At 32.8% G+C, this 27927-nt stretch overlaps 3 protein-coding genes across 3 annotated transcripts; 2 read left to right on the forward strand and 1 right to left on the reverse strand.

Annotated features, from left to right (window-relative positions):
• Positions 1-875: 875 nt before the first annotated feature.
• On the forward strand, positions 876-8714 carry LOC125807888 (E3 ubiquitin-protein ligase SP1). Its single transcript, XM_049487636.1, has 11 exons — positions 876-1273; positions 1389-1441; positions 2589-2713; positions 2802-2897; positions 3020-3157; positions 3424-3489; positions 4354-4466; positions 4797-4907; positions 7281-7324; positions 7466-7571; positions 8411-8714. The coding sequence occupies exons 1-11, from the start codon at positions 1200-1202 to the stop codon at positions 8511-8513; spliced, it is 1029 nt and encodes a 342-aa protein (XP_049343593.1). The 5' UTR covers positions 876-1199; the 3' UTR covers positions 8514-8714.
• A 12628-nt stretch (positions 8715-21342) lies between these two features.
• LOC125807632 (RNA demethylase ALKBH10B-like) lies at positions 21343-24927 on the forward strand. Its single transcript, XM_049487367.1, has 7 exons — positions 21343-21822; positions 22473-22600; positions 22715-22832; positions 23289-23399; positions 23536-23651; positions 23748-23902; positions 24094-24927. Exons 1-7 carry the CDS (start codon positions 21375-21377, stop codon positions 24560-24562), a joined length of 1545 nt encoding a protein of 514 aa, XP_049343324.1. The 5' UTR covers positions 21343-21374; the 3' UTR covers positions 24563-24927.
• A 287-nt stretch (positions 24928-25214) lies between these two features.
• On the reverse strand, positions 25215-27907 carry LOC125807548 (auxin-binding protein T85). Its single transcript, XM_049487277.1, has 5 exons — positions 27751-27907; positions 27260-27366; positions 26862-27065; positions 26350-26417; positions 25215-25708 (listed from the first exon to the last, which is right to left on the reverse strand). Exons 1-5 carry the CDS (start codon positions 27869-27871, stop codon positions 25600-25602), a joined length of 609 nt encoding a protein of 202 aa, XP_049343234.1. The 5' UTR covers positions 27872-27907; the 3' UTR covers positions 25215-25599.
• Positions 27908-27927: the final 20 nt, after the last annotated feature.

Below are 27927 nucleotides of genomic sequence, written 5' to 3' on the forward strand. Positions count from 1 at the left end.
TTTCAATAAGTAAATTATAAAGAAATTTTAATGAAAATATGTATAAGATCTTTAAAATTGTTTATAAAAATAATATATTAAGTATATAAATTAATTAAATATATGTATATAATTCATCGGTTCAGTTCGGTTATTTCTTCGATTTTTTCGAATAAAATCATAACCAAACCAAATACTATCGGTTTTCAAAAATCTAAAACCAAACCCAAATAAAATCGGTTTTATTTTATTGGTTCGGTTTGGTTCGGTTTTATCAAAACCGTGAACACCCTAATTTTCGTATAATATTATTACTTTTTAAACCATTTACATCTCATATAATGATTATTTTCACTAACATAGAATTTGTTATTACTTCAAATGAATTTCTACTCTACCAATTATATTCATAAAATTAATTATTTTACCAAACAATTGACCAACAAATGGCTCAAAGTAACAATGTTGGTTTGTCTTTTAAGTTATATGAGCGATAAATACAAGTTTAACGTAAGATAATTATTTGTACTATGTGGATGGACTATATTAAAGGCTATTACATCACAACTTATACATGTTTAATATTTTTTTACTGAATTAAAGTTTAATCAATAAAAAATATATTTTTTAATAATGTGTTTGTGATAGTGTATTACGAGATTTTATAAACTTTTACTTACTTATTTGGTAGAATTGTATAAAGAATCGGGATAATTGTACAACTTATACAGTTTTTATGTTTATAAAAAAATATACAATAAAAAAATTTAAATCACATATCCAAACAAAACTTGTAATTTCATATAATTTCAAATCATGATTTCATATGCATGACCAAACTGACAACCCAATGAAAAAAAACACGAAGAAGAAGAAGAAGAAGTGGATGGATTACAGAGTGTTGTAGGAGAGGTAGATAAAGAGCATGATTGGATCAACATAACTGCACTCTCAAGTTTCCTCTCAACCACTCTTAGCATCTTATGGAGTGTCGTCTTCTTCAAATTCCTTTTGTTTTCTTAATCCCAATTTAAACTAGCAGTACCTTTTTTTCATATAAATTTTGTCTCTTCAGTTTTACTGTCATCAATCCACATATTGCTGTGCCCTTTTGTAATTGCTCTCTCCTATTTTTGTTCTTCTATGATTGCTTCTCGCCTTAAACTTGTGTTGCTTAGTCATAATTTCATTCGTTAGGTCTAGGTTTTATTATCCCGGAAATGGTTCCATGGGGCGGACTCTCTTGCTGTTTGAGTGCAGCTGCTCTTTACCTTCTCGGCAGGAGCAGTGGAAGGTTTGAACTTCTCTTCTTCCAGTTGTTTTCTTTTTCTTTTCTGGTTCTTGAATTTCATTACTCTACTAGGTATATTTATGTCCATGAATTTAGATGGGTTTGTTTTCTAATGCAGAGATGCTGAAGTGCTTAAATCCGTTACAAGGGTTAATCAATTGAAGGATCTTGGTAAGTAAATTTGTTTTTTCATATGGATGGCTTAGTCTCTTCAGTAATTACTTTCAGTAGACGTCTTAATTACCAGTAGAAGGAGGTTACATTATATCTGTACAGCAGGCCTTTACTGCATCCCGCATTCATAGGAAAACTCAGCCACTTTATTTAAAGAACTAACTTTGTATTCATTGGGAAAACAGAAGAGGGGCAGATAGATTTTTAGTTTAAGTGTGTGGTACCATGCTACACTTGTAACTCATTTGAGGTAGTATGTTCAACCATAGGGAAAATTTATATTTGGGGGCTCCCACTACATCTGCCATTAAATGACCAGGGTAAGGTTCGGAGAATTTAGCTTTTTGTACCAAAATTGTTTTTGATGCAGCTTAGCTTACTGATTTAAACTGGAAAAATAGAGGTTCAAATTTATGTGGATCTCAATATGCATGTTGAGTGAGCACCAAATGAGAGTCAAGGCAGTGTTAGATAATATACTTAGGCGCGTCAGTCCCAGTGGCATAGCCACCCATTGGACACTTCGTCGGAAAATTATACCGTATATACAAGTAAAATGATAAACAAAGTGGCTAAATAACATATTTTGGACACCGTTGACACAACAATATGATATAGCCTAGTGGTTTCAGGCGCCTTGAAAGAGTAAAGACACAAAATTAATGTGTTCGTGTGTTCAAATCTCACTAGTAGCAAATTTTTTTCCACTTTTTAAGAAGAGCAAGTTCACTTTTGGACACCCTTCGTGAAATTTCGCCACTGGTCAGTCCCATGGTAAGTTTGAGTAAATTGGGGATACTATACAAAGAGGATGGAGGAAAGGTGTGTGACCATGCAAATTGAGTTTCCTCTTTTAACATTGATGGATCTCCTTTTGGTTTCTTTACAAGTAGTAGAGGCATTAGACAGGGATATCCTCATCTCCCTGTGTTCCTTTTAGTTATGAAGGTGCTCAGCAAATTATTGGAGTAGCTGAGAACATGAGGGTGTTCATGATATTTGAAAGAGGAATATCTGTTTGCTCTGCGGCATTACGAATTCTATAATTTAGAACTCAATATTGGATAGTTATATATATCTTATTGTGCCTTTTGGTAGTGAATTTTCTCAACCTTGAATGATCTTTGTACTCCTTTTATTTTAGCACAACTACTAGATACTGCATCCAAGGTGTTGCCTCTGGTGGTTACTATATCTGGAAGGGTTGGATCAGATACACCAATTAACTGTGAGTACAGTGGTCTACGAGGCGTGATTGTGGAAGAAACTGTATGCTATCTCGTTCTTTAAATACTAGCACAGAATGTTTGTTTACTTTTCAATGATGTTTTGTTAAATGTTCTTGATATTATTACAGGCCGAACAACATTTTCTGAAACACAATGATGCAGGCTCTTGGATACAGGATTCTGCTTTGATGCTCTCAATGTGTAAAGAAGTTCCGTGGTACCTGGTTGGAATGACTTCCTTTTGTCTTTTTATCTTAATAGTCCTGTAGGCTGTTTAAATGAATTCATAGGAATTTTGTGTTACTTTGATGTATGAATTTTTAATAGTTTTTGACTTGTGTACCAGGATGATGGCACAGGTCGCACTTTTGTAGTTGGTGGCCGTGGTGCCACGGGTTTGGTACTGACAGTTGGAAGTGAAGTCTTTGAGGAAGCAGGGCGATCATTTGTGCGAGGGACATTGGATTATCTTCAAGGTCTTAAGGTCTGTTTTGTCATATAACTGCTGTTGTTGCAGGTTGTAATTGTATTTTCATAACTCTGTGTGTAAAAAAATTTTGACGGTAACTTTGACTCTAACCTATTATTTTCATAAGTAGGAGGCCAACGGCATTTTTAACTAGCATCGTAAGTGTAGAACATAGTGCATTGCAGGAACCCTCTCTCACCAGTCACTTGCATATCTGTTCATGTATGACCATGCTTTTATGTATTTTGGTGAAGTTAATTAACTGATGATTACTTTTGAAGATGCTTGGAGTGAAGAGGATTGAACGTGTGCTGCCAGTTGGTACTCCTTTGACTGTTGTTGGCGAGGTATGATATGCCTTTTGAGCAGAAAAAGTTGCAACATCTTCATAGAAGTAACACAAATTAACAGAATTCAGATGATACTAGTAGCAACTCTCTGCAGCTTATTGTTTAGTCGCTCACTATGTATTCTCAACACCGATGTCATAAAAAAAATGTATTCCTAACACTAACTGTAAATAGAATTGATGACCGCTTAGAAGAATGATAGTGAAACAAAACACCTTCTATATACTTAATTAATTCTCAACACCTTCTATATAGCTCTTTATTTTCTGTAAGGTAACTCTTAGTACTAGTTTCCAGAGATCTTTGTTGCATCACGTATTGTGGATCTTGGAAGGAAAGAAGAACAAGAACAAGAGGTGACTTCCAGAGAGGATTCAACTATAGAACAAACTCAAAATGATCCAAGAGTTACAGAAATTCAACTAACTGGTTAAATGGTGCACATCCTTGAATTACATAAAATACATATCAAGACCTATGGACATCCTCAATGTATATAAAATGACTCAGTTGTTTTGTCACAGTTGAGTGGAAGCAAGCATCCAGAGTTTAGACTTGCTTTTAATTTGTCATTCCTTGTGTTTTTCATGGTCATCATGACCTGATTGGTAGGGAATAGTTTTAAAGGGAAATAATAAAAATAGCAAATAGAAATAGCTATCAAGGAAATAAGAGGATCAAAATGCATCCAATATTACAAGTATACTCTAGTTATACTTGAGCATTCATTGTTCACTTCTACTACATTACACTGCTTGAACACTAGTTGACCCTTCTTTGTGTGCGCCAAGGGGGCTAAATGCATATAAGAGCTGTCTGTATATAGTGTATCAACTTCATTTTCCTTTGTGATTGTATCAGGCTGTCAAAGATGACATTGGGACAGTTCGGATCCAGCGACCACACAAAGGCCCGTTTTATATCTCTCATAAAACTATTGACCAGCTCATTGCAAATCTTGGGAGATGGGCAAGGTTGATATGCTTTACTTTCCAACTGTAATCAACCCTATATTCCCCTAGTAATTTTACATACTTCTTCCCATGCCTATATCCAATCTTATGTTCAAACTCATAGACATGAGTACGTTCTACTTCAATTAGGTTGGTAGTATATTTTGTAGGACCTGTATCAAGTACCTTTACCACTATCATATCTGTTCAATGAAGATATGTCTAGAAAAATAGAAGTTCATGAAATAACTTGCATGAACATATCAATTCCCCCATGAGTATGTCAAGGCGCCCCCAGGATTTGTTGGTTTTAGCCTCGTACATAGTATTGATAAGTTCTTTTACTTTCAGGTGGTACAAGTATGCTTCAATGGGTTTTACTGCTGTCGGTGTATATCTACTTGTGAAGCATACTTTTCATTATATGATGGAAAGAAAGCGCCACTGGGAATTGCGCAGGAGGTATGTTTAAACCAAAACTTTTAAACTGCAGTCTTTTATCTCTTTTTTCCTTTTCCCCCTTACTAATCCTTTCTTCTGAGTTTTATATCTATTAAAGCGCTTCATAAATGTTTGGGTACATTAGAGATGCTTGTACAAATTACTATAGAGTAGGAGCTGTAACTTGTACCTCACTATGCTTTCTGCTCATGATTGATTTCAAGGATAAGCTAAGATGAAACAGTTTAAGATGTCTCTTTCTTCTTTGCCTGCGTCCCTTGCTCAATTGGGGCATAACATGGGTTACTGGGAAAGATGCTTTGGGAGATGTCGAGGTGCCCGCAAGCTGGTCCAAGCACCACAATTGTTAAAAAAAAATGCTTTTAGAGACGGTAAAGCCAGATTTATAGTAGCTTAGAGATGAGGGTTTGATGCAGTACTAAAAAGAGGACAGAGGGACGAGATAGAGGATATAAATTAGCAAGGGGAGAAAGAGGGAAAGTTAACAAGAGAAAGGACAGAATCTATTACATGGAGTTATTCACGAAGTGTTTGTTCATAAACTGCATTAGAGTTTAGTGACAAGAAATGAGAAAATACCTATAATGACAAAATACTAGGAGCTTTCAATGCATATAAACAAAGGGTGTGCATATTCCATTTTCATGCACAAAATGTATGCGTGTTTAGAAAGGAGGCATAATTTGAAGATACCACCAGTGGGGACATGAAAAACCTTTAGACTTTACCTATTATCAGGTTCTTACACATAAATGCACCCTTCTCAAAAAAGAAAGAACCCTATTTTGGATTCTACTAAAAAGTTGAGGAAGACATGTTGTATTGAATTGTAATAGAAAATGAGGAAGATCTTTATATGCACGCTCTTTTCCACATGGGAGAGATTGCCTATTTTTCTGAGTGGAGCAACAATGATGAGGTTTGTGCCCAAGAATAGTCTATACATGTGTATCTTGTTTGGATGTTGTCAGTCCATTGATGTACTCACCCTTCCTGAGAATGAATGGAGTAAATTACTATTTGATGAATGCCACAAACACCAAACTGCAGGACCCAATTCTTAGATAAGCAAAGTAGTAGCAGGCTAAGGTGAACATTAGCCCCTTAAAATATTTGTGACCTAGTATTTTTCAGCTTAAGGTAACTTTTTTGGTATTTACCTCCTACCAACTTTGCGAAGAGCTTGATATTTAGCCTCCATGGCACTTATGTGAGTATTTTGGTGGAACAGAATAGGAGAGTTTTTGAAGGGGTGGAATATGACTTTGCATCGCTTAGGCTTGCCTTTTATTATTGATTAACTTTTGGTGCACCCACGAGGTCTCTGTTAGTATAGATGAATCATTATCTTATCATAGAGAAGTGTAATTTTATGGGCGTTGTCTACTTTTTGGTACACTTATTGTGTACATGTTTTCTTCTCATAACATCAGTAAACTGTTACTTTGTTTTTTTAATTTTTTTTATTTTAGAAAGCTTTGTGTTGGAGGTTCTTCAGTTATGGAGCTTGTTAAACCAAACAAAAAATGTCGGTGATTGTTTTTGATACATATATGATTATGGCACTGACAATGATGAGCAACACCAAGAAGGTGCAAGAGCAAACTTATAAAAATGACAAGTGTTGCATTCACATCCATTCTCAAAATAATTGAACTTCATCTCTATTTTACCTACAAATATAATTAAATTCCCACCTAATTACCGTGCCGCCACATAATTAGGAAAGATAAAGCAGTATGGCATACTTTGTACATTTTTTTCATGTTAGTAGATTTATTACAAATCTAGCACTTTTGTATAAGGTCCTTTTAGGGAATGTTATTCCTTAGTTTATCCAGGCTAGTATAGGATAAAGACATATGACTTGCATATGTAAGTCCTTTCATGGGCTTTCTCTCTAGTTTTGGTGAATTCTTGATTCTATTAGTGTGAACTTCATTTTGGCTAGTATGATGCTTGTTTTTATGAGGTTGAGATTGATTAGGTTGGTCAATCCAATTAACATCAACTTAAAACACTCCTGAATAGCATAACTTTGCTCCTCTGTTTTTCCCCTTAAAATTTCCAATCCTGCAAGGTTGGCTCATCTGGTTTAGGAAGTGAGCTTGCCAAAAGTTCTGGTGTTATCTTTTCTGGTGGTCTAGATTTCTCAACTCTTATGGCTTTAAACTTCTTGAAATATATTTGTACAGCAATTTCTTTTGGAGTGGGATAGATTGTGTTCCTTTCATTCTTGTGTTTGTATGTTACTGGATTTTTTCCATTGATGTTGTTACAACACCGTACATTTCAAGTGACAGTTTTGGCTTTTCCTTTATTTTACCTTTTTTGAGTGATAATCCTAACTTTGAGAAACACTTGCATGTGCAGAGTTCTTGCTGCTGCTGCTAAAAGAGCAGGACATGAGGATGAAGGTAAGCTTGCCTGGTTTACATACTTCCACCTTATTGTCTCAACCTTTTGGCTGCTTTGCAGTCAAATTGTTTTGTTTTGCTCTCTTTTCTATTTTTAGGTTCTAACAAATTATTTTATTTTGCTTCCTTTTCTATTTTTAGGTTCTAATGCTACAGCTGAGAATGGAGTGGATAATAAAAAGGACCTCTTAATGCCAAATCTATGCGTTATATGTCTGGAGCAGGAATACAACTCAGTTTTTGTCCCGTAAGACCCTTTAGTGAAAGCTTTTAGTTCACTTCATGTTCGAATGTTCAGATTTTTGGGACATTGCTATGCTGCAAAATTGCGAAAATTTTAGGAACTGTATGCCAATCCCAACTTGTTTGGTGTTGTATGACTAACCAAGCACAATAGAAGTAGAGTTCATATAAGCAATACCAACTAATTCAAGATAAAACTACTGTTTTAAAATTAACTAATTCAGATATAACTAGTTTACAACAAAGATCTTAAATGGCAAATTGTGTAGTATAGGAACGGAGTGTCTAAATAGAGTGAAGTGGATATGGAGAACTCATGCAGCTTCTCAACTTATTTTGGATTGAGGGATATTTGAGTTCATTTGATTTGATTAATGATGGATCAGCTTCCTTTTTTGTCCATGTTTAGGCTGCTGAATGAGATTCTGAAAAAATAAGCATCTCCCAGACTTGTCGTCAGATTTTCCTATTTTTCAATTCTGTTCAAGTGTTTTTCTGTTGGGTCGATCCAAGGGTCTTTCCTATACAGTGTTCTCTACCTTCACAAGGTAGGGGTAAGGTCTGTACATAACACCCTCCCAGACTCGACTTGTGGGATTACACTGGGTATGCTGTTGTTTAACATTGTAGTAGTATTGCCCATAAGAGCGGGCTGGCAACACTCTGTTACTTGGAACAGGAGATAGGATACTGAAGGTGTAGTGTCCTCACCGTCTAATATATTTACATTATTGGTGGATGTTAATTTGACATCCCAGCGCTTTATGTTTGGTTTTTGTGTATACGTATTGTGCTTAAAATTTTGATACATTTGGTGCACTTACCTGTTTGTTTGTTTCGCAGGTGTGGTCATATGTGCTGTTGCATGACGTGCTCTTCACACTTGACAAACTGCCCACTTTGTAGGAGACGGATCGAGCAGGTTGTGAAAACTTTTCGCCATTAGGTAACAGCAGAGATGGACGAGCAGAAAGCTGATTCTCTCGCTGCCTTGTTGAAATCGTCTGATAAAATGTCATTTTCTCACTCATAAAATCAAATTTCAAAGGTTTATACAAGTGTTGTCCTTCTTAGGAACTTGGATATTAACTTGTAGATAGTATTGAGAGCTGGATTTTGTCATAAATTGAAGACATTATGATGTATAGCCTCCATCTCAACGGTTAAACTTGTGCTCTTTTTGTTTCACTCACATACTCGGTCGGGCTAGTATCATTTTATTATATGGAGATAAAATTTTCAAAATCTGATCAAATGCTAGCGTCTACATTTTCTAAGAAAGCTGGAGGAAGTTATTTGGAAAGAATAAAAAATTCTTAAATTTTAATCTAAAGAACGTAATGTTATCATAGATTTTAGGTTAATTCTGTTACAACAGAAGTCTTTTTTTTGGTTAAGAAAGCGGATTTTAGATCAAACACACAACTTTTGAACCAACTCATGAGGTGAGGTGATGAATTATTAAAAGGCTGTGTAAAGAAATTATAACTCATTCCTCCAATTAACAAGCAAATATATTTCTATAGGCTTAAGGTTGTATATATGGAGCATGGACACAAGTTTATTACAGGATTAAACAAAAAATAATGGTAGAATCTAAGTTGTGCAAATGAAGAGTGAGCTTAATTCAATCTAACACCATTAGTTCGAAGCGTTCTCATGAAAATGTTTTTTTTTTTCTTTCGACGCCTTAGACTAATGTCTATAATCAACTGTTTAAATTATTCTCATTCTATATCAATATTGCTGGTGGGGTAAAACTTCATATATATACTACTGCTAATACTTTTTTCTAATTTTAAGACCGCATGTTGTATTCATTATACTTTTTCTAATATGAAGACCGCATATTTGTATTCGTTAGTAGGTAACAATCCAACAAAACAATGCGGTAATGATACTATCTTTTTTTTTTAATTATTAGATAGAAAAGAAAAAGAAAAACGATAATGATAGAAATTTATGCTTAAATAGTTAACTAATTAATCCAGCCAAACAAATTCTGGAATGACGGCTGTACTTTATTATAGTACTACTTAATTACTCCTACTATTCTTTAACCTTATGATTCGACATTTGATGTCTTCCATTTTTCTTCTTCTTGCCCAACGCAATATATACCTTGTTCGCCTTCTACTTATAAGCCGTTGATTTTGAATACAAATAATGGACCTATATTTATATAGCTGGAAATTAATGATATCCACTTTTACTATTTTCTAAATTATTATGTATTTATTGAGTTCGATTAATTTAGATTCGTTGATCTATTTAAAATAAAGTTTTCTATCAAATTTTTTTTTCTCAATTCTCCTTAGAGCTTGAACACAAATCTCTAACCAAGATATATGATAATGATGTCTCTCGTCTATTTAACTTCAATTATTTTAAATTTACAGCGAGTAAGGTTTATTTAAGGAAATCATTTTTTCTATGAAATTTCTCAATTCTCAAAGCTTGGATTGAAAATCTTAGAAAATAATATTGTCTCTCCTACTTTCAACACGCAAAATGTGATTCTTACAACCAACAATCTGCTGTTTTTTTTTTTTTCCTACTAATTGTATGTCCAAGTCTTGCTATACTTTTGAGACTTTGAAACGTATAGAAACACCCTCCCCTTTCGAATCTGATGCCATCACCTTTATGTTTTTAGTTACTTGTGCACTATTGTTTTGCAGAGAATTTCATTTTATATGCATAGTAATATTTCTTGATAAATACGTATATATTGACACCGCTAAAAAATAAAATATAAAGTAACTAACAAAAATAAAATTGTGATAAGAAATTGACACCATTTGTACAATAAAAACCGTAGGACACGATTTAGTGAGTTTGGGCCCTATCGATGTAGAAGCTTGTATATAGGTTTGTGAGAATTCAAATCATTTTTAGCCGTTATTATTAACTTGAGATTGCGTTAAGAACATCAAATAATGTCAAAATGTGTTTTTAGCTAATTAATAATGAGTGCATTTTTGCAAAAAAGGCAAAGTATGGGAAAGTCGTGAGGAATATGATCCCGATTGAGAATCATACTAAGCATGGCCCACGAGGAATATGTTGTGGAAATTTCAGCTTAATTTATCCTTTTCACATCATATATAGACTGACTACTCCTAGCTAATGATTAGGGATTAATTAGTACTATTATATAAATATCCTTAATCCCTGCCTCTTGTTTACAACGAAGAAAAACATCCTTTGTTCTTTTTCTCATAGAAAAAACAAACTAGCTAGCTAGTTGTGAAATGGCCAAATCAGAAACCCAGTCCCAAGGAACATTTCGACAGTTTTTCAGGGCCTTTAAACGCCGAGTTTCTCCGGCCCGCCCACTGGCAACAGAGAGCCCGATTTCTGGTAATGTATCAACCGCAGCGCCTTCAAACAAGATACCTATATATTATAATCACAGCAACAATGCTCAAAGGCCCGAGCCCATGAAGCCCGGCCCGAAAAACATTCATCAACAAAATAAGCCAGGCGTCAAATTTCAAGATGAAAAGTTTACTAATTTTATAGATGAGACGAAGAAGAAGATGAAGGCAAATTCAAGTTTTGTTGCTGACGAAAATGGGCCAACTAAACGGGCCACCACAAGAAGGGACAGTTTCAATGATAGAGTTTCTCACTTTATCAATCGGGCCAAACTCAAAATACGAACTACTACCATTGTTGATCATGCTGATGGAACCCGTTAAAAAAATTAATTTATAATCGGTGAAAGTGCTCTAAATTAAATATTGGTTGGATAAGAAGAGTGGAGGAGAAAGGAGATGAACTTTTACGGTTGCGTGTATTATTAAATTTTATATATGATGATGAGTTGTATGCTTTATTTTATTCTGCATAAATATTTTAATGTCCTAAAAGTTATGCTTATGTTGACATTGACACTAGATATTCTTCAAGTTAATGGATAATGCCAAAAAACAAATGAACTTTTTTGCAAATTGTGGTTTTGATTTATGTGAAAGTGAATATCAATGAATTCCATCATTGTAATTGCTCACATATTGTTTTCAGTATTATTACTATTATTGTAAGAAACATGAATCGTTTATTAGGGAAATTAAAGATGATAAGTAAATTTGTATAAACAATCTTTGTATTGTACGTAACTTAAACCCATTAAAATTTTGGTCTTTTTCCAGCATATATCAAGTTTCAATATATACATGACATTAAATAAGAGAGAGAAATGGAACTTATAATAATGTATATGCATACATACATATTTTTATTACATATAATAATAAGAATCATAAAATAGAGAGGAAGATTTTATAATAATTTCATGAAAGTATAATTTTTATATTCATAATGTTAATTGTTAGTGAACTGAAACTAAAATTTACAATAAGATATAACATTATTCAAGCCATAGGTAAAATCCAATTAGGTAAAGTAAAATGAAATAGCAATATTTTCTTCTTGTCTTATGATTTACTATCAAGTTAAAGGGGGGTCGAGGGAGACCAAGAGAGTGGATTGTTGATTTATTTCTGTCAAGTATAGTTGAGAATTTAGTTTTTAAATATGAGTCCGGAGTCTAAAGAGCAAAAAAAAAATTGACAAAAATTTCAAAATGGCACATCAAATTTTTTTCTAACCAAAAGGGCAAAATCGCTACAGACGTAGCGATTTTGTTTGACGCCGTTAACAGATCAAAATCGCTGTCCGTGCAGCGTTTTTGCGATTTTTTTTAAAAAATAAAAATAAATCACTGCTATGGCAGCGTTTTTATAAGAAAAAATTTATTTTCTTTTTTCGGATGCAGCGATTTTCGTTAATGTTTTTTCTTTTTAAATCATTGTTGTTGCAGCGTTATTATAAATTTTGTGGATTTATTTTTTTTTCTAGAAATCTATGATTTTGGTGGAACTATTTTTTTAAAAAAAAAACTAGCGATTTTGGTAGAATTTTTTTTAAAAAAAATTTCTATCAACTAGTCAACATCGATTTTTATTTTTTTTAAGAAAATTGCTGTCCGTAGAGTGTTTTTGCGATTTTTTTTTTTTAAAAAAAATTAAAATTATTGCTATGACAGCATTTTTATAAAAATAATTTTATTTTACTTTTTTGGAAATCAAGATTCTCCTCTTTATTTTCAACATTTACAGGAAGTTTCTTTTTCTTTAAGTTATGTCAAATCAACACTTTTTAAGTTAGGTCAAATCAATTATATAATTATAATATATGTGTAGTGTACTTATAAAATATTAAATTATCTTTTTACTTTTTAACTCACTTGAAAAATTAGTTTAATCAATATATTTAAAATGCAACAAGACAGATTAAATTCATGTCAACAAGTATTTAAAAATGATATATTATAATATTAAAAAAAAATCAAAAGAAAAAAATATTCTACCAAGGCAGCGATTTTTTTTTTAAAAAAAATAGTTCTACCAAAATCACTGCCAAGGCAGCAATTTCTAAAAAAAAAATAAAAAAATTCCACAAAATTTATAATTACGCTGCAACAGCAGCGATTTTCTGAAAAAAAAGAACTTGGACAAAATCTCTGACAGGGCAGCGATTTTGATCTGTTAAAGGCGTCAAACGTCAGTAGCGATTTTGCCCTTTTGGTTAGAAAAAATTTGATGTGCCCTTTTGGAATTTTTGTCAAATTTTTTTTGCTCTTTAGGCTCCGGACTCTTTTAAATATCCAGCTTTATTCATCCAATTTATATAAATAGAGTCAATCTTTACTTTCCATTTCTCAATCACAAGTATAATTTATAAATCAATTAATAAAAAGATAAAAGAAGCTTTTACTAAGAAGGTGTTATGTACTCTGAATTTTTTTGGCCCAGTTGTAGAATTTGATCAGCTGGAGCTGATTAGGTAGAAACATAAAGACCCAAATGAACTTCATTTCCATTACCATTTAAAGCATGATCATATTTATTTGGTTTAGCAGTTATGTAAAAACTAGGTCTTCTTTTCAACATTATTTTCTGTGACCAAATTTGTTTCTCTCTTTGTTTTATGGGTGGAATTCTGGAGAAGCCCATTGTTTTTGGGTCCAACAACTTCTTCTTTTTTTTCACTTTCAGACACTCATTTCTTAAAAATAAGAACCCATTACTCCTTTTTTGGAAAAACTTCAAAATATGACAAACATCCATATATATTCAAGAAAAATAGCTACATTTTATTTTTTTCATGTTATATGGATATAATTAGATTATAAATAGTAAACTTAATTATATACAAATAAATAAATAAAATTTATATATATTTAATATAATAAATAAATATTAAATAGAAAAGTAATTATTGAATGCCTAATTAATTATGGCAGGCACATTTGTGATCTTTTCCCATGTTTACCATTATCAAATTTTTCTCTTTCATCAATATTCATACATCACATACTTTCTGATTCCCCCCCCCCCCCCATATTCATTCAAATTCAAGATCGTTTACATCACTGCAAGAGCAATTTTTGTGATTTTGTATCCATCAGATATCTTCTAATTGCATATTTATCTCGTTTTTATGAACATTATATATCTACACATCTACACTTTCTTCTATTTTCATAGGGTTTTGATTCAAGAATTTGTTTATCATGGCTGAAATTGATATTCTGAGGAGGGTTACGAGAGATATACATTTATTTGACAAATTGTTGGATGAACTACCTTCTTTTAATTTGTGTATTACTCAACAAGAAGTCAAAATTTCAGGCTCTACTGTTGCAATGGAGAACGAAAGAAGAACAAAAAAGGTTAATGATCATATACCCTTAAATCTGCTTGAAAAAATCGAACATGCAAAATTAATAAAGAAGAAAAAAGGTTCAAAAGTGAAAACTAATCTTGAAAAAAAAGGAGAAAAGTCAACAATATTGATTCAAGTGGGTGTGAAAAAAGAGCAGTCGAGCAGGAACAAGAGGAAAATGAAATTGAGATTTGTATGCTTTATTTTTTTTAGTTTAATGTCATTTACTTATATATCTCAACACATGTATTGTGTGCCATTGTCATTATATTATGGATTGTCCTCTTGTATTAAAATTGTTAGAAAATTTGATTTCGTATGCATGTGTATAGTTGTTAAAAAATGAGTACAAGAAGAACATGAACAAAAAAGAGATTGAGGGTTCTTTGATTGTCAATTTTGTATATAGTAAAATACTTATATACATAGACATTTGTATCATTATATAACCACAAGTTGAATTGTTGATCTGTGAATACAATTATATTTGAATACATAAATACTCTGTCAAATTTAAAAGTTGATTAGGGAATTCAAGTATAGTTGGATACATCAATATAATATTGTTGGCCTTTTCAAAAATTTATTTACAAGAATACTTATACAGTTTGATACCCACAAATTGTATCTTTTTTTGCTCGTGTGTCTAATGTATCCATACTTATACAGTTTGATACCCACAAATTGTATCTTTTTTGCTCGTTTGTCTAATGTATCCATATTTTTGCTTACCAACAGTGTTGAATGTATCCATATTTATATACATAGATACTTGTATTCTTATATAAGCACAAGTTGAAATGTTGATTTGCCGAATACAATTATATCTAGATAGATAAGTACTATATCCAAGATAAAAAGTTGATTTGGGAATACAAGTATAGTTGTATCCAACGTATTCATTTTTGTGTTTAACAACAACGTATTCATTGTATTCTATATTAGTGCATTCATTTTTTGTTTAACAACTAGTGTATCTATTGCCATGTAGTTCACCTATTCAAAATCGAAATACTTAACCTTCATTCACAAATTCAACAATTTGCTTACATACAATAACTTGAATTAACAAAAACAAAAATTAATACCTTTACGACGCCAGAATAAGAATTATGGAGACAACAAGAAAATTGAGTATGATGTATCACAATTTTTGTTAAACTGATAAAGAATATAATATGATTTGTCTTTAAATGAGTAATTTTCAGTTATAAAGTTAATTATGGGAAGTTGCTCATTGTATGGACGTAATGTAAGGATAGTGGGTTATATTTAGAGTCAATTCCTTATTTAGTTTGTTGTACTTAAAGATGCATTAATGTATAAATAAAATAAATAAAAAACTATACAAAAATACAGCGAAAAAGTGATATAAATTGTAGTCATTTATTGTAAATAACATACTTATAGCTATTGGTATTCATTAACCCTATAAATATAGTTATTTTTGTAAGTTACTCTTTTTTTTTTTTTTTTGCCAATTGAACAACTAAAAATCTTATGAGAAAATATTAGACCTCAATCAAAATTTGACAACTTACTGCAAATGGTAAATCACAATCTAATACTTTATACCTATTCGCACAATTTATAAAAATAGAAACAAAATTTCAATGACGACTTAAAAAAAGGAATTTATATAGATCAACTTGTCTAAAAAATGTCTTATCGTGATAATACTTAGGTAGAAGATAAAGAATGAAATGAGGGGTATAAATTATAATAGAACTGGCGTATATATATACACACAATAACTTGATGAATGAAATTTTTTATTTATTTATTTACCTATTTGGTGGTTTGAAATTGAATTAATCAAAATTTGTGTTTGAAAACGTTTCATTTTTAGAGCTCAAACTAAACCACGACCATAATGAAAGAAGAACAACTTTCACATATAGCAAACACAAAAATCATATTTGTATGTTATAGCTATAGTTTGCATAATTGCGCTCCATAGCAAATGTAAATATGTATATTTCGCTATACATATACAAAAGAAAGCAGTTGTATAATTTCGCTATACATATACAAAAGAAAGCAGTTGTATAATCTGCTTTGGTATACATATACAAAAGATCAATTGTATAATTTGTGTTTGTATAAAGCTAGAAAGAGAGAAAGACAAAAGAAAACTGGGCAGGGGAAGATCGTATTTGTATAATCATAAGTGTATAAGACAAAAATATATGCATTTGTATTTGTATATACAATTTTCTCTTGCTTTATACAAGCACAAACACAATGTATACATTTGTGTTTGTATAAAGTGAGAGAGGCGAGTGAGTGAGCGAGATCTGGGAGAGGGGAACGAAAATATATGTATATATACAATTTTCTCTCGCTTTATACAAACACAAATGCATTTTATACATTTGCGTTTGTATAAAAAGCGAGAGAGGCGAGGGAGAGAACGAGAGTGGCGAGCGAGATTCAGCAGGAGAGAGGCGAAATAACAACAGTTTGCTATGGGGTACAATTAAATCAAACTATATTTATATCATTTAATTTGAATTAATAGTTTGTTATTATATACAATTTTCCCACGAAAGAATGTAGCAAGTAAGAAGGTAAAGAATCCCCCGGGCCCTATGGGCTATGCCCCTTTGCTTTCATGAAGACGACTATGTTTGACATTTTGAGTTTTGGGAAGTTCCCAACTTTTATTATATAGTACTATTCAGATTCTACTTTAGATCAAATCATAGAGAAGTGCCTAAGAAATCACCCAATCTTCATTCATTTTATAATATTCCCACTGAACTTTACTTGAAGAAATAGCACAAATTAATTAAACATTGTTCTACCATAAAAACAAAAACAATTAATTAAGAGATCTCCTCTATCGTTATTATTTGGTAGAAACTTGGAAAATATATTAATTAAACATTGTTCTAGCATTAACTAGCACAGGGAACAATCTATTCTCCATCTGAATCTGTAACTCCATAAAGCAATTTTTTAATGAAGAAAAGTTCAAATAGCTCATTATTTTTGTTATTTATTTCAACAACTTATTAAAATTAAAAAGGGAAATTTTGAAAGAAAAAGAATCCCAAGTCAACTAGTTATGTGGCTTCTCGTATGCGTTGAAGTATATGAGGCAACTATAGAGTCATGCAAGGAGCCAATTAGGACTCACATTTATTTTTACTTTCTCAAAAATGTCAACACCTTTAATTTGTCGTTACATTAATTGCAGACCATACAAATTACTAGTATAATAAAATTAAAATTGTCCATCACATTAAAAATAAACATAACTAGGGAAACATCGGTCATTAACGCTTTAATATGAGTATTTTGTTTTATATAATTAGAGCCATATCCAATTAATCATCCTTCGTCGACATTAGGGGTCTATGTCCTTTTTTATTTTATTAATGTTCCATTTCTATGATGGAAAAGTTAGGCATTTTCGATTTTGTAACTAGCTAATCATTTATTGATTTCCAAAAGCCAAGTATATATGCTTATGATTCCTCCATGACGTTTACCAACAAAAACATTATTTTGGATTAATAATAATCTATTCTTTAGTCTTTTCATTGTTGATAAATTTAAATTGTAATCTCTTAGTGAATATATTTAAGTTTTAATTAATTGAAATGTACACTTTTAATTGTAAGAGTTTACAAATTATTATAATTACCAATTATTCTATCACTTAATTACCTTCTGATTACACATAGTCATAGTGCATGTCCTTTATTTTATTTTATTTGAATAGTGTCCTTTGGAGGGACTAAAGGTGGGAATTTCCGAGGGATACGATTATTTGGTCACTAATTATTTATGCTCTTGTCATTTTCCTCTTTCATCTATTATTCTGCTTCTGATTCTTAATTTTTAATTTTCTCCTATTTGTCAATTACTCCTAACTAAAAAAGGAAGATATATATATACTTTTGTCTTTATTTATCAAAACATAGTGTGAAATAGAAATAGATACAGCTAAAACTAGTTGGCATGCAGTGTTCAACATAAGAACATGTATAAACATAATTCACATTTGTAATTAAGGGGACACGAAGATCCTCTAAAAGACATGGTAGAATTATTTAATCATACAAATGGATATCATAAAAGATACGCCCTCCTACTCATTTAATTTAAAAATGTAATTAAATACCTGACGTTAGTTGTCTTCATTAACCTTTACCATTCACAAACTTTGATTTATGCTTTGAAGAATAAAGAATCCAATCATTCAAAGTGAAAAATCTACTTTTTAAAAATGTTTATACTCACAATCGAATACTATTGACGTGTCGTTTTCATTTTTAACACTTGGAAAGAAAATGTTGCAAGTCCAAATCCAACTAGATAGCAAAGATCGAGAGAATATTGTACTCGAACTTAAGCCATTATCATTCAAATTGTTGCATCTTAGCTTAACTCTTGAATAACACCCTTGATATGATGTAGTATTATTACACGATATCATTCAAGTTTACAATTTAAAAATCAGCACATAACATATAAATTATTAATCAAGGTGTGCACAAGTTCTTTTAATTTTTAATTTTTAAAAAAGGTGTGCGTGCACAAGTTGACTCAAACACCTCAGTAACTAGTTGCTTTTTTTTATTAAATGTCACTCGCTTGATTCATCTTACCTCTATCAAAATTTATTATTTCCTTTAATGAACTAAAATGACAATCTCGTACTTTTATAGCAACATTCTTTTTTTCTCTTTTGCTCTTTTTACCATCTATTTTATTCCAACAGTGGTACCACAATGGAAATGACATGACTATAAAAGTGGATATTGAAATATATACATGAAAAATCTTTTATTTTTAAAATTAAACAGGAAAATTGAAGGATCGTTCCTTGATTTTAAAAATGTTCGTTATTTATTGTAAATTTTACTTACAAGTTACATGCGGAAGATATCTACATAGTAAATTATTTAGAATTCTAGTGATCATCACGAGCCAAGTATAGTATTATTATTTGCTTTAATTAATATGAAAAAAAATTTAAGCAGACGAATTAGATCGTTCCAAATTTACACTAATTTTGTTTAGAATATGAACAAGATTTTGTTAATTATGTTTGACCCACGCTGGGGCAGGCATTAGCTTTTCAATTAAACAGATGCTCCATGTGCAATATATATATAATTTTAACTTTTTAATTTCTTCATAATGACATTTCTTATGTTTTTTTTTAAAATGTAAAATAATCACCTTTTTCCGTCGTAAAACGATGCGGCCAGCCTTGCCTTTTGTCTTTTCACATCATTATTTTTTTTTAAAAAAAAGGGCTGCCGAATAGTAAAAATGGAAAATGTTAGTGAAAGAAAATGAAGATATTGTGGAGAGATTTCATAAATAGCTGAGAGTTTGAAACATACTTACTCTTTTTAGCTATAATTTATCTAATTACGTAGCTTAGTTATCGTTTTCATAGCTATTGTATATCTTAGTGAATTTTATACAAATTAGACTTTTAACTTAATTAGTGAGGTAGTAATTTAGGTTATTAAAAAGAAAAATAACCTCACAAATCATAGTTATTGTAGTTGATTAGAATTTCTTACCAAATATGACTTCTACCAAATAAAGAAAGATAAATTTAACTTCCTAAATAAACATGTCAAAAAATGGCTATGTATATAAACACAATTGATTGAAATATATAAATAAGTAAATGTATACAAATGCTGGAAATATACAAATAAATAGTCAGAACTATAGTTTTTGATAATATATAAACACAAAAAAATAATTGTATATAATTACTCCCTCCGTCCCATTTTATGTGATGTAGTTTGACTCAGCACGGAGTTTAAGAAAGAAAGGAAGACTTTTAAAACTTGTGGTCCAAAATGAATGATAGAAATTTGTGTGGCTGTAAATCATTTCATTAAGGGTAAAATAGACATTTTATAGTTAAATTATTACTAAATATAGAAATGTGTCATTCTTTTGGGACTGACTAAAAAGGAAAGTGAATCATATAAATTGGGACAGAGGGAGTAATTAATATTGCTGAAAATATACAAATAAGGTCTAAAAAAGTAAGGTACCGCAATAAACATTGCTATGCTAAATCCATAAAATCGTATACAACATAATGTGAAATGTATTGATAGAAACAAAAATCACAAAAAATATACAAATACCTCAATGATCCTAAAATTATACAAAATAATAGCTTGAACGTATACTTTGTCGATATTTATCAAATATACAAATATGATAACCATATATAATTTCGAAACTTGTACAAATATAATTTTTTCCATAACTTAAACAAACCAAATATCTCAACAAATTGTATAAACAAAAAAAATTAATTAACACATGAATCTATTGTATAGATAAAATGTATATCTCGAAAAAATATTGGCTATTAATCTCAAAATCTGTAATGTTATATAGAAATAAGAAGAAGAACTTCAACATAATATACAAATCAATTTGTACAATTTACCTCAATCTCTTCTCTATTTTATTGGTCCATTAAATTATATTTGACATCTTCTTCTTCGGATTATTTTGATTTATTGCTTGTAAATGTAATGTTTTTTTTTTTTTTACCTTATGCTTGTTTTTTGAAATTAAATTTCATCTGAATTATTTTCTTTCCGTTCATCTCTTATTTTGAAATTAAAAGCATGCTATTTTAATCAATAAATAGGTCTATGTTAAATAATTAAGTAATATAGGTTTGCAATTTTATTTTTTAATGAATAAACATAAAATTTGGTTTTTGACATAGTGACACCTAGGCGCATGCTATGATGTACGGAGTGTAAAAGTCACCATTAACGTCCTTTAAATACTCAAAAACCTCCCCAACAAAGCCCACTCTCATCATCATTCTGTTTTTTTTGGTACATTTTGCTTCTTTTGATAAACCGGAAAATACTCGCCGGGAATATCGGCCGACACGTAACAATTTCTCCGACTCCACCGCACCAATTCGAAACATTCAAACTAAATAATCCAACGACTAGCTAAAAGCTTTTGCAAATTATATTTTGAGAGAGAAGAGATTATTACGGAGACTTTAATTAGTTTGGGATTTTGACTAAGTTCATTCATTCATTGTTTCGATATGCCGCCAGCTGCCGCCGTTGTTGGACACCACCATGTAGTACCGTTAGATTCTAAGGTTACGCCGGCGGCCTCCACTCCGACCATGGTATCGGAGACATTTGCTAAGGACGCAATATTAGCGTGGTTCAGGGGAGAGTTTGCTGCTGCAAATGCGATTATAGATGCGCTTTGCAACCATATAACTCAGCTTGAAGGCGGGAGAGCGGAGCATGAATCGGTGTTTGCAGCAATCCACCGCCGGAGGCTTAATTGGATCCCAATTCTACAGATGCAAAAGTACTGTTCCATTGCCGAGGTTACACTCGATCTACGGAAAGTCGCTGAGAGAAAGGTCAAGGAGAGAGAGGAGTTTGCAATCTCCAAACAGTGCGATACACAGGCAATCACGAGCTCCGAAAATGGAGGAAACGAAATAGTGGATGGAGATGATTCTCCTGAAAGTGCAGGTAAGTAGCATTAAATTATATACTAGGACTAGTTAATATTCACCAAAAGAGAGCTTACATTCCGTACAGAATCTCATGTTTCAATGAAAGAGTTTTGGCTTAATTAACATTTAATTCATCATTACAAGTTTACAGTTTCTTTCAAAATTTTGCGCCTCAAAATATGGAAATTGCAGTAACGAATTTTTTTGTTTCACATCCGATGGTGATGTTTTTCAAAATGGGAAAGGGGATTACAATGTGTAGAATCAAACCCTAGCCAACAAATTGAAACTTCAGGCAGTCAACTAAGCTACTAAAATCCCCGATGGTGATATTTAATTGCTCGGGTGTTGAATTATTTTAATTCTGTTTTCACACCAGTCCAGTTTAAGAAAATCAACAATTTTCCCAGTTTTACCTATGAGTTATGAGAAACTTACTTATACTAGTATTAGAGTCACATCTAACTCCGTTATAATCTGTGCTTCACGAAATAAAATAGGATTGATTATAAATGTTGGTTAAAGAAAAAGGGGTACTATAAGTTGATCGTCACCTAAAAATCTGTCTAGTATAATACTGATGGGCCAAACAAAGTTGACTGATTGATTAAAATTCTCATTTTTGTTGAACTCTTTTGTCCTCTTGGAATGATGGCTAATTTACAGGATCCTTAATACAACCGTTAGTAGGAAGTGTTGAATTCTGCTCAAACCATGAGAACTGTGAGGTAAGGCATGCCCACATCAAGATGACAAAGGGGTTTGTGTCGAAAGAGCTAGTCAAAGGGCATATGGTGAGTCCTCAATTGCAATTTGCATGTTTTCTGTGAAGGATGACATTCAATTTTAAATCCAATGTTGAACCATGTTGTGAAGATCTTAAGCTTCCATAATCTGTGACTTGTCAGGTGAACGTAGTGCGAGGTCTGAAGTTATTCGAAGACATATTTACTCCAAATGAAATCTCTAAACTAAATGATTTAGTGAACGAACTTCGTGTTGCTGGCCAGAATGGTGATCTCTCAGGTGGATCCTGTGATTCGTGGCACTTTTATAGTTAGTGTTGTTTCCTTTTTGAGGCGAAGTTTTGCTCGAGCAGGTTTGGGAATTGATTTGCTTTGTGACTCATTATAGCAGCCTTAGCTTACTATATAGGCTTTTCCATGAATACTCTCTTCTGAGTGAAAATTTTGTACACATGTAATATTCAGGAAACTGTTGTTTTACTCTTGGTGCTTGAGGTTTACGCTGATTACCTCTCTTCTCCTTATATTGTGAACTATACAATCACCAAAAGCTTGACTCAATGTTCTATTAGGTAGTTTTTCTAGACAAGTTGTGCACTGCTCTCATTTAAGACACTATACTTCTTAAGTGGAAGTGAAAGAAGCTCTTTACTACATTAATTGTTTATCATTGTTCTTCAAAATCACCTCTTTATCTTTGATTTCCACCCTGAATTGCTTGTGACTTCCTTTTTAGGTGAAACTTTTATTTTATTCAACCAGCAAGTGAAGGGCAACAAAAGAGAGATGATTCAGCTTGGGACCCCAATTTTCGGACATATAAAAGAGGAGGCCATGTGTCAAAAGAGTAAGGGAAAGCTGTGCCTTAATGCATATCTATGTTTGTTGCAACAATTGGATTCATAAAAAATTCTGAATACTTCTATATTATTATTACCTTTAACACATTCCGTAAAGCTTAATTGGGAGAAATCAACCTTCAGGTAACATTGAACCCATTCCAGCTCTTCTACAAGGTGTCATAGACCACCTGATTCAGTGGAATCTAATATCAGAAAGTAGAAGACCTAACAGCTGTGTCATCAACTACTTTGATGAGGTTCATATTTATTAATGCCAGATTCATATTGGCCTCTGTACATTTTGATTGGTAAAAAGTGGAGCCTATATGGTTTTTTCTTGCTGGCTTTTGTAGGGGGAGTATTCACAGCCTTTCATGAAACCACCACATTTGGACCAGCCGGTGTCTACCCTTCTCCTCTCTGAATCAATGATGGCATTTGGTAGAGCTCTTGTGAGTGACAGTGATGGGAACTACAAAGGATCATTCATGCTTTCTCTTAAACAAGGGTAATGTGTATTCACAAATTCCGATTTTCCTCCTGTTGTAAGTCTTTCTCATTAACATGGGAGATTACAATTCCTCCATTCCCTGATGAAAGAAAGGCCATGCTAGTGTTATTTCAGTCTGTTAAAAATCTCTTTATCAAACGGCGATTTTTCTTATGGTGACATTCTTCATTTCGTCCTATATTTGGCAGGTCTCTTTTAGTCATGAGAGGAAACAGCGCGGATATGGCTAGACATGCACTGTGCTCATCAGCTAGCAAAAGAGTTGCTATTACATTCTTCAAAGTAAGAACAGAGATGAATAACTTCGTCTCAGATCAACAAATCCCTCCTCTGACTAAAGCAATGACCTTATGGCAACCTGGTGTCCCAACACACTATTCAACTGCAAATGGAGCCGCTAATGGTTATAAGATAATGGATGTGATGCCTAAATGGGGTTTCCTTCGAGCTCCAGAAGTTATGCTAGCTCCTGTGCGTCCGATGGTTCTAAACCCTCGAAGGATTCCAACTGGTGGTACTGGTGTCTTTCTTCCATTATCAAGAAAACCTGCAAAACATATTCCACCACGTGCCCAGAAAAGGCGGTTTCTTGAGCTACCTTCCCCTAGTGGGTCGCCTAAATCAGCGAGCAGTTCAGAAGCAAGTACAGCAGTTTAGACCGAGTATGATCAGAGACAGTCCCTAAAACGCCATTAGTGCTGCATCCAACATCCCTTGTGCGTTGCTTCTTCTCTCCACGATGAGCTCAGTTGTTGAGTATGGATATATCTTGTGCGTTTTTTTATTCCCTTCAAAGGATTTCCATCTTTACTTAGGTGTTAGTTGATATACCTTTTACTTATGCTAACCATGAGAGGCTTTAGATATTTTGAGCTTAGTCAGCTGAGTGTATTATCTGCTGAATTTTCCATTGAGTTTTTCCTTTTTCTATCAATCTCTTCAAGGACAGTAGAGGTTGATTTTAATGTAATTATATCCTCTTTCTCTTCTCAAGTACCAATTATTATTATTATTTTCATTCACTTTTCCATCTCCAGTGAAATTGCAAGCCTGCATACCTTGAAATTCCTCCTGGATACAAAAAAGGACATTTTTAGTGAATGATGAGGGATATTGGGTTTCAGTTCTTTCAAGTTCCGTATCATACCTTGGAGCTATCTGTTTATTAATCTGAGCAAAATTTGTTAACTGAACTAACTCTGCCGATGGCTACTTTAAAATCTAGGAGAGTACTGCTAATGGACGAAAATGTTAAATTAGTACGTTTGTATTTACACAAATGCAATAATCAAATTGAAAGAAAACATTATTTGATGACCTATTTATATTTTTATTCAGATAATCTGATATACAGAGGATGATGGAGTACGTTGCACTAATCTTCATTACACTCACAACAAGAATAAGCTCCCCGTCAGAGTCGAAATGCAATAACAGCAACACAGAAACCGCACAAACTACTGTTTCTCAATTAAAGAAATCATGTATTAGTAGCTAGGGAGTACAACTAATGTGGTGACTGGATACACTGTAAGACCTGTAAAAGCATCTCATAAGTTCCACCCGAAACCAGTTACATTGCTCTTGTATTAGTCAATCATTGACTCGTTCGCCAAATAAGCTAGACCCCAGTATAATACAGAAACATATCAAACACTAGCTAAATGTAGGTAACTGCATAGCCTACTTTCTGACTAAAGCTCGTCTTTCCACATTGTTGTCTGATAACATTTCTCATCCCAGTAATACGGGAACTTCAATTTGGAAGCTGTGTGTGGCATCGACCAGTCATCGTACATAAACCTGAAAACAAGTGCGAGAAAGCAAAGCTCGGTTAAGTAACAACTAGAGCGTGCATGCACAATGTGGGATTGTAGAAAACTTATCAGTCAATCATGACAGGCCAACCACACAAGGAAAGATGAATAACAACATTCCTAGGCATGTTTGTATTTTCAGAAATCTCTTGCGGGCCTTTACGCAGCTAGTACCATCATGAACTTAGAAACACAAGCTGCTTCCAAATGCACAAGGCAGGCTGATCTCAACTCTTTCAAATGGCCAAATTAGATAGTAGTTGTTTTGGTCCATGGTCAACTATTCTTGTTTATTGTTTTCCTGGAAGACGGGTTACACAATGGGATACATGTTGACAAGAACAAACATCAAAGTTTAAAAACTTATGGTAAATCATATAGGAAACACAGGGTGTAACTGCATCAGAACAACTCCCGACTCAACTCTTATGAAGTCCAACTGTCCAAGTACTGATCCTTATCAGGAGATGAAACTGATACGGAGTCTTTCATCATGGGGAAAGTATAGAAACAAAAATATAAAAGTAACAAGGTTAACAAAAAATATTAAGCATAGACAAACTGATGGTACATGATAATCTGTGCAATGGTGGACTGGAAGTTAATTGTTCAACACATGTTACTTACACTTTCACTGGAGGACGAGATATAACAACTAAAACTTGTAGATCTTCATGTTTACCAGTGTTCCATACCTGTAATTACAAAAATAAAAGCATACTTCCGGTCACACGTGCATAGAGAAGAAGCCTAATTTAAAAAGTTGTAATATGATTGACCTATGAGCTCAGTTGAGGTTTTGTGACTGCAAAAGCAGCACTGGTATAGGTCTTTAAACACGCTATATTAACAATTGTGTCTTAATCCACCACAAACAGAAACCTAGTAAAATATTGACCGACTTAATTCTTAAATCTTAAATCCTTTCAACAATTACTTTGTCAACTGATTGATTATGATTCAAGAAGTAAAATTTAGAAACCCCTGTAAGTGTTTTTATCTACAAAACTAGATGCAACATTAAGAATGTATCAGCTCAAAGTGTTCTTTATCAAGTTATTGAACTCTATTTACATCTTGCAGGAATAATTTTAAGCACAAGTATGATAGAGAAAAAAGAGTTCAAGGCAGAATGATACCTGGTGAACATCATTAACAGGGATATGAAAAGTGCTATTAGGGAATATATGAAACTCCTGTGGGTTTCCTGGGTACTTTGAATGTGAACTAGGAGCAAGATAGAGAGTGCCTTGACCCTTCAAGACGACAAAAACTTGTTCACATGAGTGCCTGTGGATTGGTGTGCGAGATCCAGGGGCAAATGTTTGAAGCCACACCTCTATCTATTCATGAAACAATAGTGTGATGAAACCAAAGTAAATTGCAACAGTCAAAACCAAATAGTCAATATTAACTATCAATCAACTTCATTTCAATCTCAAATTAGATAGAACTGGCTATATAAATCCTTTCTATCTACATTCTACTCAGGTCAGCGAATATCGTCAAAATTAAGAAATTGCAAGCAGAATAGCACCTCTTTCATGCCGTGCAAGACTGAACCTGCAATTATAGTGTGAGATAAACCTGACCTCCCGTAGTTGTGTTGTGGAAGCTCGCTAATATTCTTCACGAGTGGTAGTCCTGCAAAATGAGGAAAATCACAGCTTCTATACTCTAAACCAGGATAGAATTTTGCTCATAATAACAACCAAATGAAAACGTTAATTAATTTGTTTACAGTTCAAAATAATTCAGAATATTATCAATCAATCATTGGAATTTCAGTCAAAGAAACCAATAACTTGTTTCTTCTAGAATTAAAAGGGCCACAACTAAATCAAATCAGCGTCTAAGCTCCCCAGAATTTCCTCCAATAGGAAATTTTCCCTAACTTGAAGGCAGAAGCATGATTTTAAATTAGTGAGAACAGAATATCAGTGCATTGCATCTACTACACTACTAGTTAGTGAAAATTTATATCAAATTTTCTCATACACATACAGAAGAAATGATGAGAAGACTTGCCATTAATTGAGCAAGGAGAAGCTTCGGCTGTGGCGAACCACAAAAGAGAAACTAGTATGACGACGCCATGGCGGATCATTATCGCGCCATCAGTCTGAAAACTGGAAACTCCACTTTTCATCACCGTACCGTCGTTTCGAGAAAACGTCCAGAAAGATCCACTAGGGATGAACGGTG

Source organism: Solanum verrucosum, unplaced genomic scaffold (assembly GCF_900185275.1).
Source record: "Solanum verrucosum unplaced genomic scaffold, falcon-dt-bn FXZP01000183.1, whole genome shotgun sequence".
Classification (NCBI taxonomy): domain Eukaryota; kingdom Viridiplantae; phylum Streptophyta; class Magnoliopsida; order Solanales; family Solanaceae; genus Solanum; species Solanum verrucosum.

Excerpts from the sequence above, each read along its gene's own strand:
- LOC125807888 (XM_049487636.1), top strand. The coding sequence starts at position 1,200 with ATGGTTCCATGGGGCGGACTCTCTTGCTGTTTGAGTGCAGCTGCTCTT. Across the intron at positions 2,714-2,801 it reads GCGTGATTGTGGAAGAAACT|GCCGAACAACATTTTCTGAA; the intron begins GTATGCTATCTC and ends ATATTATTACAG. Across the intron at positions 2,898-3,019 it reads AAGAAGTTCCGTGGTACCTG|GATGATGGCACAGGTCGCAC; the intron begins GTTGGAATGACT and ends CTTGTGTACCAG.
- LOC125807632 (XM_049487367.1), top strand. The coding sequence starts at position 21,375 with ATGCCGCCAGCTGCCGCCGTTGTTGGACACCACCATGTAGTACCGTTA. Across the intron at positions 23,400-23,535 it reads GGAGGCCATGTGTCAAAAGA|GTAACATTGAACCCATTCCA; the intron begins GTAAGGGAAAGC and ends ATCAACCTTCAG. Across the intron at positions 23,652-23,747 it reads TCATCAACTACTTTGATGAG|GGGGAGTATTCACAGCCTTT; the intron begins GTTCATATTTAT and ends TGGCTTTTGTAG.
- LOC125807548 (XM_049487277.1), bottom strand. The coding sequence starts at position 27,871 with ATGAAAAGTGGAGTTTCCAGTTTTCAGACTGATGGCGCGATAATGATC. Across the intron at positions 27,066-27,259 it reads TCTTGCACGGCATGAAAGAG|ATAGAGGTGTGGCTTCAAAC; the intron begins GTGCTATTCTGC and ends TTTCATGAATAG. Across the intron at positions 26,418-26,861 it reads CTGTTAATGATGTTCACCAG|GTATGGAACACTGGTAAACA; the intron begins GTATCATTCTGC and ends TTGTAATTACAG.